We start from the raw sequence: 13,179 nt of genomic DNA, 5'->3' as shown, positions 1-13,179 counted from the left end.
AGAGGAACCGTAAGCTTAAAGTAAACATGGCTGGGCAATTCAGACTAAACACACTGATGATTAAGCATGAATGCATAGGTCAACATTCCTTTTGATAAAAACATTTGAAAATGATCAGTAGATACAGATATATTATCTGCTGAAATAGAATACGGTATCAACTTTTTCTGTGTAATGCGGCCCCATCCACTTCACTTCTGTAGCCTAACTCTTGGTTCTTTAATGTGATGGGCATTCTCACTGGCCAAAAGCCTGGCCTGTATAATGCGGCCCCATCCACTTCACTACTGTAGCCCTACTCTCGGTCCTTTAGTGTGATGGGCCTCCTCACTGGCCAAAAGCTTAACCTGTGTAATGCGGGCCCATACACTTCACTTCTGTAGCCTCACTCTTGGTCCTTTAATGTGATGGGCATCCTCACTGGCCAAAAGCCTGGCCTTTTTCCTGTAAGTTCATCTGTCTCTAGAGCTACTGATTATTTGACATGCAGTTTTGATAAGGGATATTTTAACCTTTAAAATATTTATTTATCATATGTTTGTTTCAAGTGCCCAGGTTTGTGAGATGTTTTCTTTATAAAGAAAGAACAAGCAGTGCTGAAGTCAAAAGATATATAACTATTTGTTTTCTGAGATGATGGATAAACCTTGGATTGCTTTTGCTTTCAACAAGGCAAAGACACAGATTTTACCTCTATGGAATACTTCTCAGTCTAGCTCTCCTCCTTACCAGCTCATAACTGATGGTCTAATATCTGTGCTGAGACCATTGTCATGTGCAAAACTGAACTGAATTATACATTATTATGGTTCAGTGTTTTTATGTTGTTGCTGTGACTTTTTACATTATACTTTAGAAGAAATATAAATGTGACTCAAGCATTATGCATATATTTATCTTGTATTCAATATTTGAAAAATCTGTAATAGTTTGTTTATTGTACTGATGGCATTGTTCTCCAATTAATAAATAGTTACCTGGAGCAAAAGTATGTATTCATTATGGCCCTGAAAATTAGCAGCTTTGTTTAAAGGAGAACTATGAGTTGAGTGATTTTCACTCAACCTCATAGTTCGAGCCAATGTGTGATAATGAAACTGTCACACGTCGGCTCAATAGATCGGGAAGTGAGCAAACACATACCGGCGCTCGCTCACTTCTCGATCATGTCCCTGCAGAGAGGTGTGACTGTCACTCTCGGCTCCCTGCAGGTATTCCCCTCCCCCCGCTCCGATCCTCCAGCGCTGACTGGCGGAACAGATGGGGGAGGGGGTCGATACAGCTGGCTCTGCCTCTAGATAGGCAGAGCCAGCTGTCAATCACGCAGCTGGGTGGATCTCGACAGTAATGTCGGGATCTGTCCCGACTGCGGCGGTCTCAGTATACCACGAGCTGTAGCTCACGATATACTGAGCTTTGGATCACGGGATGGCGTTAGTTTATGTCTTCCAGTGACCCTTAGGAGAAATATGGGGAAAAACACTTCCCCCATAGTTCTCTTTTAACAATTATCAATGCTAGTGCCAAGGGAAATCCAGGTGATATCTGGTCCTATTAGTTTAACTGAATTCTAAATATTTGTTTAAATGGATCAATTAAAATAATTATCATCTTATCTGTTTAATTGGGACATTTCATCCCAGTAAAGTGAGTATTTGTTTTGCATTCATACCTAAAAATCAGCTGTTTTTGGTGGTAAGCTCACATTTTCCATACATTGCAACTGCAAAAGAACTGGAAATTTGCTCTAAAAATAGTCAACACTACAAGTATGTCCAAACTGAAAAGGTGATAAAACGAGTGCATGATGTCAGATGTCTGTTGCCATCATCATTTACAAAGAAATAAAGAAATGTACATTCTCGTTAAAGATAAGCCAGACCTCTACATATCCAGATGACCTTACTTTGAATTTTAACTAGATTATTTCATACTCTTCACTTACATTTATAAGAACATTTAAGGTTTATTGAGGCTGTATAAAATGGTAAGCCAAATTCCCCCAAACTTTTTTTATATATATATATCATTGAATCATACTTTTTGTCTCTTTGATAACACACTAAAGAAGAGATCAGCCACAACAAGTTCACATGAAAAATGAAGCAAATTCATCTTTATCAAATAGCTGCATTGCTTTCCACGTGAGCGCAAGCTTAAAAAACCAGAAGGAATGAGAGACAGAATATGATTAATGAAGTGCAGGAAGCTACATTTGACTACATTTGCAAGGGAAGAAAAACATTAACAAATACCTGTGTAGTGAGACAATCTCTTGTACTAATTTTCTATTCTCTACCTGGCTCCAAATTGCTGTTATGGTGATTCACTTTAGCTGATCCTGGTAGAAATGTTAAGATATTAAAATACTACATTCTAGGAATGGTGCTTTAAATATAGCTAAATCAACAAATTAGACATAATTTGTGTCTTGTAAAGTTATTGCAAAAAATAGTGATTGGTGTTGTCCAGCAAAAACATATGACAAAGCATTGCCAGCTCTGGATAAAAGTGCTGCAGTTAGAAGAAATTCAGACATAATTATTTGATAATGGCATTCAGTGTTTTCAGTATTTTGTTCAATAGTTTTATATGGGGTTGAGGACTTAGCTGGCTAAGCATGGAGGCCATGGTCCATGCAAGTTGTACAGTACAGCTAGGGCTTACCTAGAGTTAAGCTGGCCATACACCTATAGATTATCTGCAGATTTTCTAAGGTCAGATGGAAAAAGTGCAACAGATTCCTCCATCTATGCTAAACTGTGTGGATGGAGGAATCTCCCACTGGGCAAAGCTTCAGTATCTTACTAGTCGGCCCTGCGGGCTGTCAAAATACCTGAACAATCTGATTGGATGCAGGCATTGTTCAGGTATTTTGAGAGCAAGATACGGAAGCTTGGCCCAGTGGGAGATTGCTCCATCCACACAAGTGTAGCGTAGATGGAGGAATTTGTTGCACTTTTTCCATCTGACCATAGAAAATCTTCAGATAATCTATAGGTGTATGGCCAGCTTTAGAGAGGGAATAGTATTGATTTGTTGACATACATAAATTGTTACCCTTACCCAACTTAAGTTATTAGATAATCAAATTATGGGTGGGTCAAGATGCCTCACCCAAAGATATACTAATGTTAGACCAGCAATGAAATGCCGCACCTTAATGCTACCAAAACTGTTGTAGTATTAAACCACCATATGTATTTGAATATTAAGTAATACATTGAAATTCGTAGCATTTTGGCACCTCACATTAGTCAATTTATCGTAGAAGGACCTGGTTCTGGTCCTGGGCCTGGTTGCCTCATTCTATTACTGACAAGCTAATGTATAAATCCCACACCCAAATCCCACTACAAATGATACTTATACTGTTTCAATACCTCTGAGGGTCTCCTGATGAAGCATGCTATAGATTACCTGTAAAATGTGTAGAGTGATCCTTGCTCCACTGAATCATCTGCATCCTTTACTTCATTACTAATTTTACTACAAAGTATGTGGGATTTTCTTATAGCTGGTCAGTTGTAGATTGAGGCAATCTACTATTGACCCTGGAGACCCTTCTAGGATCAGTTACCTGATGTGAGGTGCCAAAATGCTTTAAAGTTTAATGTTGCTTTTTTTTTAAATTAAAATATTTATGGTGTTTTAATATTACTACAGTTGTTCTGGTACTGTTAAAGTCTGACATTTTTTCAAATAGTTATTTTGCCCACCTTATGCACAGCTAAAAAATACAACTAGGGTTAGACTATAATTTAATTGTATGTACAAATAAGCTCTACTCTGTGTGCACTAGGAGCCAGTCTAGATGTTCCGTGAGCTGAAACATCAAAGTTTATAAGACCATATTTGATTTTATAGTGTATAAATATTACTTAGTAAATTTGTGTTTAAATGTTTCTGTCTGTCAGCCTATAATCATATTTAAGTAAAATTAGTTACTCCAGGATTTGCATGGGTACTGTCCTAATTACCTGCACCCTTAAAGGAATTTCTATTAGTATTTCACTGCACTGAAATATATAAGCTGTCTGGAGTAGGAAGAATAGTAGACAATATCTTTAACTGGCAAATTAATTCCAACTGTTGTATTTTGGAAAAGTGTGTGAATAGCACCAAGAGCAATGCTTTGTTCTGCCCTTACATACAATTTTTACAAATAAAGCCCTTTGTAATGGTTTTAGTTGCCCTTTATTATGTGTCATGTCGTATTCTGAGAAATATAGGTATATTTTACTGACACACATTTTAGTATAATGGATAAAAAGCTGTGAGAAAGCAGCATGGTCATTAAAATAAAGCCTACTTAGAGTGGCATTGTTAAATTACTAAAGACACCTCAAAATAAATCCATAGCACTTAAGTGGTAAAAGTTAATATAGGAAGTAGCTTGCTCAAGGCAGTAAACAGAAGTTGTGCAAAGATGGACATGCATTTTAATTCCACTCTTTTCTTTATATTCTCCATTGTTGTGTAGGTGTCTTTGGAAAACATTGTGAATTAAATAGTTATGGATTTGAGGAGCTTTCCTACATGGAGTTTCCCAGTCTGGACCCCAACAATAATTATATTTATATAAAGTTTTCTACCATTAAACCCAATGCATTACTGCTGTACAGTTATGATAACCAGACGGGCGAAACAGCAGAATTTCTTGCTTTGGAGATTGTAGAAGAGAGGATGAGGTTTTCGTATAACTTGGGAAGTGGAACATACAAGCTAACCACAATGAAGAAAGTCTCAGATGGACATTTTCATACAGTGATTGCACGCAGAGCTGGAAAGGTAAGGACTTGTTTCTATTATAATATTATACTTATACCCTGTTAGTTGTAGTCATTTAGTCTGTGATTTGTTTTACATGTTAATCTTCTGTGTTGACAATGTACAGTAGTTTTTCAGTTTTCCAAAATAATTACAAATATAAATACCCTGCATATTAGAATTAGTTTGTGCAAAGAGAATGATCCACCAATGCATTTTCTTTAAGCTTTTTATTTTTCTTTACTCTTCATTCATGGCTGTAATTGAACTAGTATTTTAAAATAATGTACAGGAACTGTTTGCTGCTGAGAAAATACATCGAAATATGTCTTGAGTAGGCTTACATTATAGGGCTTTAAGTATGTGGACACCCCCTCCAAATGTGGACGTCTTAAGACGCCCACCCGCTCTGAGCAGACTTCCGTCCGGCCGTTCACGAACGGCCATGGACGGAAGGTGGTTAACATATACAAAATCAGGCCCGTAAATTCTCTGAATGGACACAAATGGCCACAGACACTCCAAAAATCTTGAAGAAAGCCTTCATAGCCACAAATGATGGACAACTCCATTCAATGCCCATGGTTTTGGAATGGAATATCCAACCGTTTTATATAGGTGTAATAATCAAAGGTCAACAAACGTTTGGCCATATCATGGCCGTAGTTTATCTGTAAGGACATTGGTGTGTTGGTGATGGTGGTTATATAAGTTTTTTTTACATAATGCTTAACTACATGTGGATTTAAATTTAGAAAATACACCCTCCAAAAAAAAACCTTTAAAAAAGTTTTTCTCTCCTCCATCCCCACTCTGAATGACAGCTCTGAATTGCTATGTATTACTTAGCCCGGAAGGCTGTCAAAATGAAGCTACCCCTGTGTAAAATGACCCCTGTAGATAGTCAAGTGTAACTTGAGTAATAAACTGTAACAATGTTTTGTTACTTTGTATTTACTATTTAATTCATATGTAGATGAAAGGCACAATGCTTGATCTGCATCAGTTACCTTACAAAAGCAATTTTTTTTTAAATAAAGTGTATTTCTATTTAACATCTTACTGGCCCTTAGTTAACCCTAATCAGCCCTCCTTTCTCTCCTTAATTATATATTTTTTGTTTTCTTTTTTTATCAATGTTCATTTTTTTTATTTGCATTCAGTGTCACATGAAAAGGGGCAACATTAAAAGAGTACCTTTCTTCATTTGCATTTTAAATAGGACAAATGATAGAGTAACATATTTTTTACAGTAAGACTACTTTTTTAAAAAAAAAATAACACCAGTCAAAATATAAAAAAATGCATTTTATTTTAGGAATTTTGTCTATAGATTACATAGAAAATAAGGTAATTTTTTTCAAGACAATATTGCCAAAAGAAAGCCTAGTTGGACTAACCACCACCACCACCAAAAAAAAGTGTATGCATTACTTTCTTATTTTACGTAATGACAAAGTTATCACAGAATAAACAGCCCCCTAGCGTAAATGTAGAATTTGTCCTGGTATACTGCAAGGAAATGAGGGCTGCCTGCATGTTCTCCCTGTGCTTGCACGGGTTTCCTTCTGGGTACTTCAGTTTCTTCCCAAACTCCAAAGACATTCTGATAGGTTAATTGGGTCTTGTCTAATCTGACCCTAGTATGTGTGTACAAACAGACTTTGTGCCTGCTCATTTAATCTTAAATTAATGAATATGCTGTTGTAGTTTAGTGTGCTGTTCATATTTAATTCTAAAGATATTTCTACAGAAAGTTATTCAAAATAAATGTTCATCTACTATTTTTTTTTGCATTGAAGCCAGTAAAGCATTACACACGTGATCAGTGAATCATGGGTGCACTGCAGTGCTCTGGCTCCTGCAGATGTTTCCTTCTGTCCATGTCATTACCTCGGTATGGACATTTACTAACATAGACTGGAGGAAGTGTTCGTGCACTACAAGTGTGATGATATCACTGCACTTGTATTCCATTGAGAGCTTCAGGTCCCTCTGCCACAGTGACTATTGGAACTTTCTCCAGCTTCTCCATTCAAAGACTCTGTCAAAGGGTCATTAAATGGATGCGGCAGTGTAGGTGGAGCCACACAAAGCTGTTAATTTTATAAAAACAACACCAACCTGCACGGAGAAGAACCCCACAATTCAGGTAAGTGGAGGAGCGTGAGGGGTTCAGGAGTTGTTTGATGTTACTATGTTTCATGGCACACCCGGAATATGGGTTCAACATAAAACAGTCAGAAGAGTAAAGTTAGCCTTTTAACTTTACTGGATATTGAGAGCAGTTCATAACTATGTAACTCTAGTTCCACTAATCTTTCCATTTAACATCTTAGCTTGTGTTACTATATTCTCATTTGACAGGTTCAGATAGTTCTGCTTCTAATATTAAACTTAAAATGACTGCTAACAGTTTTGGCAACTCATCAGTCTTTTATAAACATCTATTATTATCATCGGGAAAAAAAAATTAAATGAGTGTTTTGGAACTCTCTTTTTACTTATTGGAGGGTACTGACAATAAATGTAAAGTCTTTGGACATATTTTAGACAAATATGTGGAACTTGGCATCATAGCCGAACTTGGCTAATGAGGCTGCATATTGCAACATCCTGTGGGGGCACCCACATCTGGGTTTTCACCTCTTTAAACCATTTATTAAAATAATTTAAAATTATTGGATTAGGCACAGTTCTAGTATTCCCTTCCCTCCACTCATTCTTCCCATCATTTCTGTCTTTGTTAAAGTTGTCTCACTGTCCAGGAAACATTTACTGTCTCTAATTGGAATAATGTAATAAGGACTTGGGAGGTCAAGGAAGAGTTCCGTGCACACGACCATTCTCCTTAAAGATGAACTCCAGGCATACAACTAAATACACAGTTAAAAGGCATGTAAGGGATTTGTCTTAACTTGTTTCTTTTCAACCAGTCCTGAGATTTACACAGTCCTGCAAGACAGTACAGCCGACCTGGTGAGCTGATGACTGTGCCCTACTACAGTCAGGTTACCTCCCTCCTGCCAGCCTGTGTTTGCACAGTAAGGAAGCAGCAACCGACCTATAAAGCTAAAAATATCAAATGACAGTAGAAATCATTTTAATGAGTTGTTGGCTGTGTTGTACTGCCATGAGATTGGAGTGCAAGTGTCTGGCAGGGTTGTTTGATCATTACTAATACTTTAGCTGATAAAACTATGTACTTAGTTACTTTCAGTAGCGGAACTGTGGCCGTATAAGCCGACACGGCCACTATGAGGGTTGGGGCAGAGGTAGTACCAGCCAGGAGCAGTGAGGTGTCCGAGTGGGTTTACCACAGCAAAATGCATATCTTCACTAAATCTGAAGGGGGGGGGTGTAATAATTGTTTACCCTGTCACCAATGAAGCTGGGTAAAGGGGTGTTTTATTTGCGCAGTGTAATTATAACCCACCCACCCTTTCCCCAGCTTCATTGGTGGTTTTGTCATTATAACGACCAATTTCGCCAGCTTCATTGGTGGCAATTGAAATATAACCCCCCGTTCCCCAGCTTCATTGATGACAGTGATAAAGTTGAAGGTAAAAATAAAACCCCTTTTAAACATTGCCTCTCCACTATGTGCAGTGATGGTGTTTTTTCCTCACTGGATAAACGCCAGTCATCACAAGGGCACACAGAAAATGAATGTGCACCGGATGTACTAGTGCACTAGATATCACTGCAGCACAGCTCCTAAATTTCAAAGCGGAATATCACCGCTCCTTCACAGCAGCACTAGAGAGAACGCCGGGTGCTCACCGGCTGTACCCGTCTTGCTCCAGCATCAGCAGATAGTCACAAAACAGGCTGCTTGCACACTGCCAACTTTGCTGAAAAATGTATTGTAGCCACAGGTACACATTGTCCCACTGTAGATCCTCCTCACTCTGACATGTTTTTCCCAGTAAGGGGCTTAGTCATAGAACATATCTATGACTAAGCCCCTTACTGGGAGAAACGTGTCAGGGTGAGGATGATCCATATGGGAAAATGTGTACCTGTGTGCTGCACTAAATTTGTTTAAAGTTTGCTGTGTGCGACTGGACTTTTTTTGTGAGTAACTGCTACTGCAGCACAACAGACACAGTGTGGAGATCTGAATTGGAGTGCACACTTTGGACACTCTAAACTCTAAACAAAGTTAAAAAAACTGTAAACAGTGCCAAGCAATTGGTAAAGCACATCACACAGCCCCCTCTCTACTCGCCCCTGCCCAGCTAAAACTGACATTTTGCTGCATGCCAAAACACGGCATGTGTGAACAGGCTCTTATATGGTATTTTTTTCTGTTTGGGGATGGGGACCTATAAAACTTTTACTATGAGTCTTGTGATTTCTAGTTTCTACTTTTATAGAACACTTGTGTAAGATTAATTGGTGATGATTAGTTGTAGATTGCACAAGATCATAACTTTTCAGTTTTTCCATCACTGGAAGGGCACCGGGCACCGGGCACAAAGGGGCCAATTCACAAAATCCTTTCTGCGCATTAGTTTCATCACCTGTGCAGAAATATTGCATTGACTAATTCTCAATACTCATTAGATCACATTATCAATACAAATACCGTGCGGTATGTAGTATTTTAACAAATCATGTGATATTTTAACACTCATTACCATATTGTGTTGCCAAGAAGGTTATTACTACTTGAAATATCAGTGCTATTGCCAAATAAAATATTGTGAATTTCTGTGAGGTGTTTACTGAGGAGAGCCCGTGTTGAGAAACAGGGCTAGAGATAACGGATGCTCCCATTAAACATGCATATTTATAAATGCTGAGTTCCCACATTTACATTACAGCTGTAATGTAATGCAGGTTAAACAATGAACAGCATTACCAATTACAATTCTGGAGTGTATCATCATGATTAAATAATACCACTTTCTAGCGAACAAAAATATTTAAACACGTCTTGCACTCTTTACTTAGGTTATGATAAATCTGTTGCTTTAACCTTATAAAATGGTGTTAAGAAAACACAACCCTTCAGTTATTCTAAAGACGCACTGTATTCACTTCCATCTGCATTGATCTATGCCATACATTTTCTTTTCACTATATAGAAAACAGTTTGTTTTCTTCTCTGCTTCTCAGTGCTATGGACGGTGAAGCTGGAAATTCCATCTACCGTATGCTAGAATGATGCATATCATGTCATGATTCCACTGTAGATCCTCTGCTTTTATTGCCACCTAATGGCAGTGAGAAGAATTGCTCATATTTAGTACTAAAATTTGCTAGAAAAAAAATATTTTGTTTATTTCAGGTATTTATATAGCGCTGACAATTTACATAGCACTTTACATACTGCACATTCACACCAATCCCAAGCTTATACACCAATGTGTAGGACTATCCTAAGTAAACTATATTAAATTGATATGTACTCACATATACTCAATCTAAGTGATATTTTTTCTATTGTAGCTTGACTGAAATTCAAACTTAATGGAAAAAATTTGCCAAAGAAATAGTAAATATTCACTTTGCAAAATTACCACTTAGCGTTGTTAATTACTTAAAGTTGGGAGCAGAACATAATTTTTACCTTACACTTTTGGATGATTGTCTATGGGACCTTTGTAAAAGACCTTTATTTACCTGATCCCCACTTCCTTGGCATTCATTACTCACCTCTCTCCCCTCCGCTTTGGCTTGTCAGCGGTCTCTCATTGCCATCCTCACATATATGCTATGGGCTATGGGTCCTACATTAGACAGCGGGCTTCTATCCCAGGGAAGAGGCTGTGGGCGCTGGTCTTGAAGCTTGCAGGAGCGGGGAACAAGTACATAAAAATGCTTTACAGGCCTCCTAGACATTAACGAGCAGTTAATGCTTGTAGTACAGGGGTAACCTTACTACAAGGGTTTGGGATTTTTTACCTGGAAATAGGCTTTAATATTTGCTTCACAGAGTAACATTCTTTTCACTGTTTGTCAGGGAGGGTAGAGACCATAACTAGGCCTGAGAACTGATGTCATCACATGGAAAATTCTTTAAGGGCCGATTCACACCAAAAAATCTGCATTTAAGAGCGTTTGGCCTCTGGAACACCAGCCGGCCGGCTCCCTGCGGGAGGGGGCATGACGGTGCATTGAAGTCAATGGCACCACCGCCACGTCCCCACCCGCAGTGCGATCGGCTGCGTCCCGGTCCAGGGCGATTTGCAAAAATAGTGCTTGCAGCATTTTTTCAGATCACACTGGACCGGAACGCAGGCACTAATGCACTCGCACTGCGGGCAGGGGGCATGGCTGCGGTGCTATTGACTTCAATGCACTGCCACGCCCACTCCCGCCCCTGAACGCAGGGAGCTGGCCGCCTTGCGTTCCAGTGCGTTCCAGAGGAGAACGGAACGCAGACTTTGTGGTGTGAACCGGCACTAAGTGTAGCCAAAAAATTAAAAGCTTGTGTTGACAATCATCAATTGGCAAATTCAGAATTCATTGCAGGTGCAGTTCACATGCATTCGACCTGTTTCAGCTGCCTTTGCATTCCCATAGACTTGTATGGGAAAAGAAGCAATTCTGTAAAACGGAACTCCAGGGAGATAACATTTTAACCCTTGCAGTGGGGATACCCCCGCACTGCAAGGGTTAAGTGCTCGATTTGTCTAGGAAGCTAAAATAACAAAGTTATGCTTACCCAAACCACAATCGCAGTTTGCTCTTACACCACTCCCTCCAGCCTGTCTTCTCCTCCACTCCAGTGATGGAATGTCCCCTGGCATCCTCACGTCCAATACACAGTGTATAGAATGTGATGACTCACAGGACCTTAGACTGCTGGAGCGGAGAGAGAACGGGGGTAAAGGGAGCGGTCTAAGAGCAAACAGGGAGTTGGGTGGGTATAACTTTGTTATTTTAGCTTCCTAGACAAAGCAAGCACTTAACCCTTGGAGTGTGAGGGTAGCCCCACTGGAAGAGTCAAGGTTTGATTTGCCAGAGGTTCTGCTTTAAAGTGCACTGAAAGATTTGGGGTCAACATATCATCAAATCAAATGTTTATTCTTATAAATCTATGTTGTAAATAAATGTAATGAGAGTATTGAGTATATTAGGACTTTTGTTATATTATATAGCTTTATTTTTATGTTTCTCCACATAATTACAAGCAACAATAACAGTGACAGGGGTGCATGAACAGTTGCATCAACGTTTTGTTTCCTCCTAGGAAGATTTTCATTATGGGAATAAAAAGGACTGTCGTAAGCATCAGACAAACATTTTTATTTAGCTCTTGGCGCTAATGGCTGCCAGCGGAAAGATCCACTTGCTGTTGCATAATCAACGTTTTCAACAGTTTATCACAGTTTTTCACACAGACTTCAGGGGCTGATCATCCAAGGCTCTGGGGCTTCCAACACAAACATAATTGATGTGATCGGAGGCAGCCTTGGTACATAGTCGAGGCGTTACCATGTTGGGTTAACAGACAGTGTGGCCTCTTGTTTGTTGTTAATGCATGATGAAAATGTTTGCTTGTGAGTACACATATCCCTTGTTTTATTTATTTTAATAAACGATTTTACACACGGAGGTGGCGCTCTGTTCCCTTTTGTTTTTTGTTGGACTGTTGTAAGCATCCATGCTGGTGTTATAATTTGTCCAAGTTTCCACTATTACTTTTGCTGGACAGCTTGTCCTACATGTTAATGTAGAGGCAAGACAAATATAAATGAAAGTGTGTAAAAATATATATATATATATCGGTTATATTAGCCAATGAGTCCTGCAACAAATGTTATGGCAGCGGTGTCTATACTGTGCAGCTGCATATGTGTAACAAAATACGCAAAAATGCATCTCTCAGATAGCTTGGATATAACTTACCTGTAGCAAATGGATGGCAGGTAAGCAGCTTCTGATATATTTGCATCGGAAATTGTGTGCAGCCTTTAAGAAAAAAACAACTGGCACCTTTTTTTCCCCAGATCGCTCGTCCACTCTTCTGGCTCTCACCGCGCATTTTCCAAACCAAAATATTTGTGAGCCTGAATGTGAATGCAATTATTTTTATTTTCTGTATTCAGAATTTTTTTGTGTGTGTGGAATTTTAGAGTGACTACGTTTCAGGTTTTCTGCCACATGCAATTTTGTTGAATGTAACATGATTTCCACATGTAAAACTTTACAGTATAAGCCTGTCCTCAACCCACAGGATTTCAAATCTGTCATTTCCTAAGGTGCAATGGGAATTGGTGGAAACCTGGTAAAAGCATTAAGTTGTCATTGATGAAATATTGCAGATTACACAAGGATAGACAGAATGTGAACAGGGAACTGTAACCGCGCATATTAAAAAATGTCACAATCGCTTTCAAAAAATATTATCGGTGTCCTTTTTATGTTATATGTATAAATATATCATCACATCAT

At 38.7% G+C, this 13,179-nt stretch overlaps 1 protein-coding gene across 1 annotated transcript in view; it reads left to right on the top strand.

The window, feature by feature from the left end:
* Positions 1-13,179, top strand: part of FAT4 (FAT atypical cadherin 4) — a 240,981-nt gene that overhangs the window by 209,726 nt on the left and 18,076 nt on the right. Inside the window, exon 11 of the mRNA XM_018555668.1 lies at positions 4,484-4,791. Coding sequence (XP_018411170.1) covers positions 4,484-4,791 — 308 coding nt within the window. The remainder of the gene's footprint in view (positions 1-4,483; positions 4,792-13,179) is intronic.

The sequence above is a fragment of the Nanorana parkeri genome, unplaced genomic scaffold (genome assembly GCF_000935625.1).
Source record: "Nanorana parkeri isolate BGI_ZX_2015 unplaced genomic scaffold, ASM93562v1 scaffold207, whole genome shotgun sequence".
In the NCBI taxonomy this organism is placed as follows: Eukaryota; Metazoa; Chordata; class Amphibia; order Anura; family Dicroglossidae; genus Nanorana; species Nanorana parkeri.
This window is presented reverse-complemented; position numbering and strand designations above follow the sequence as displayed.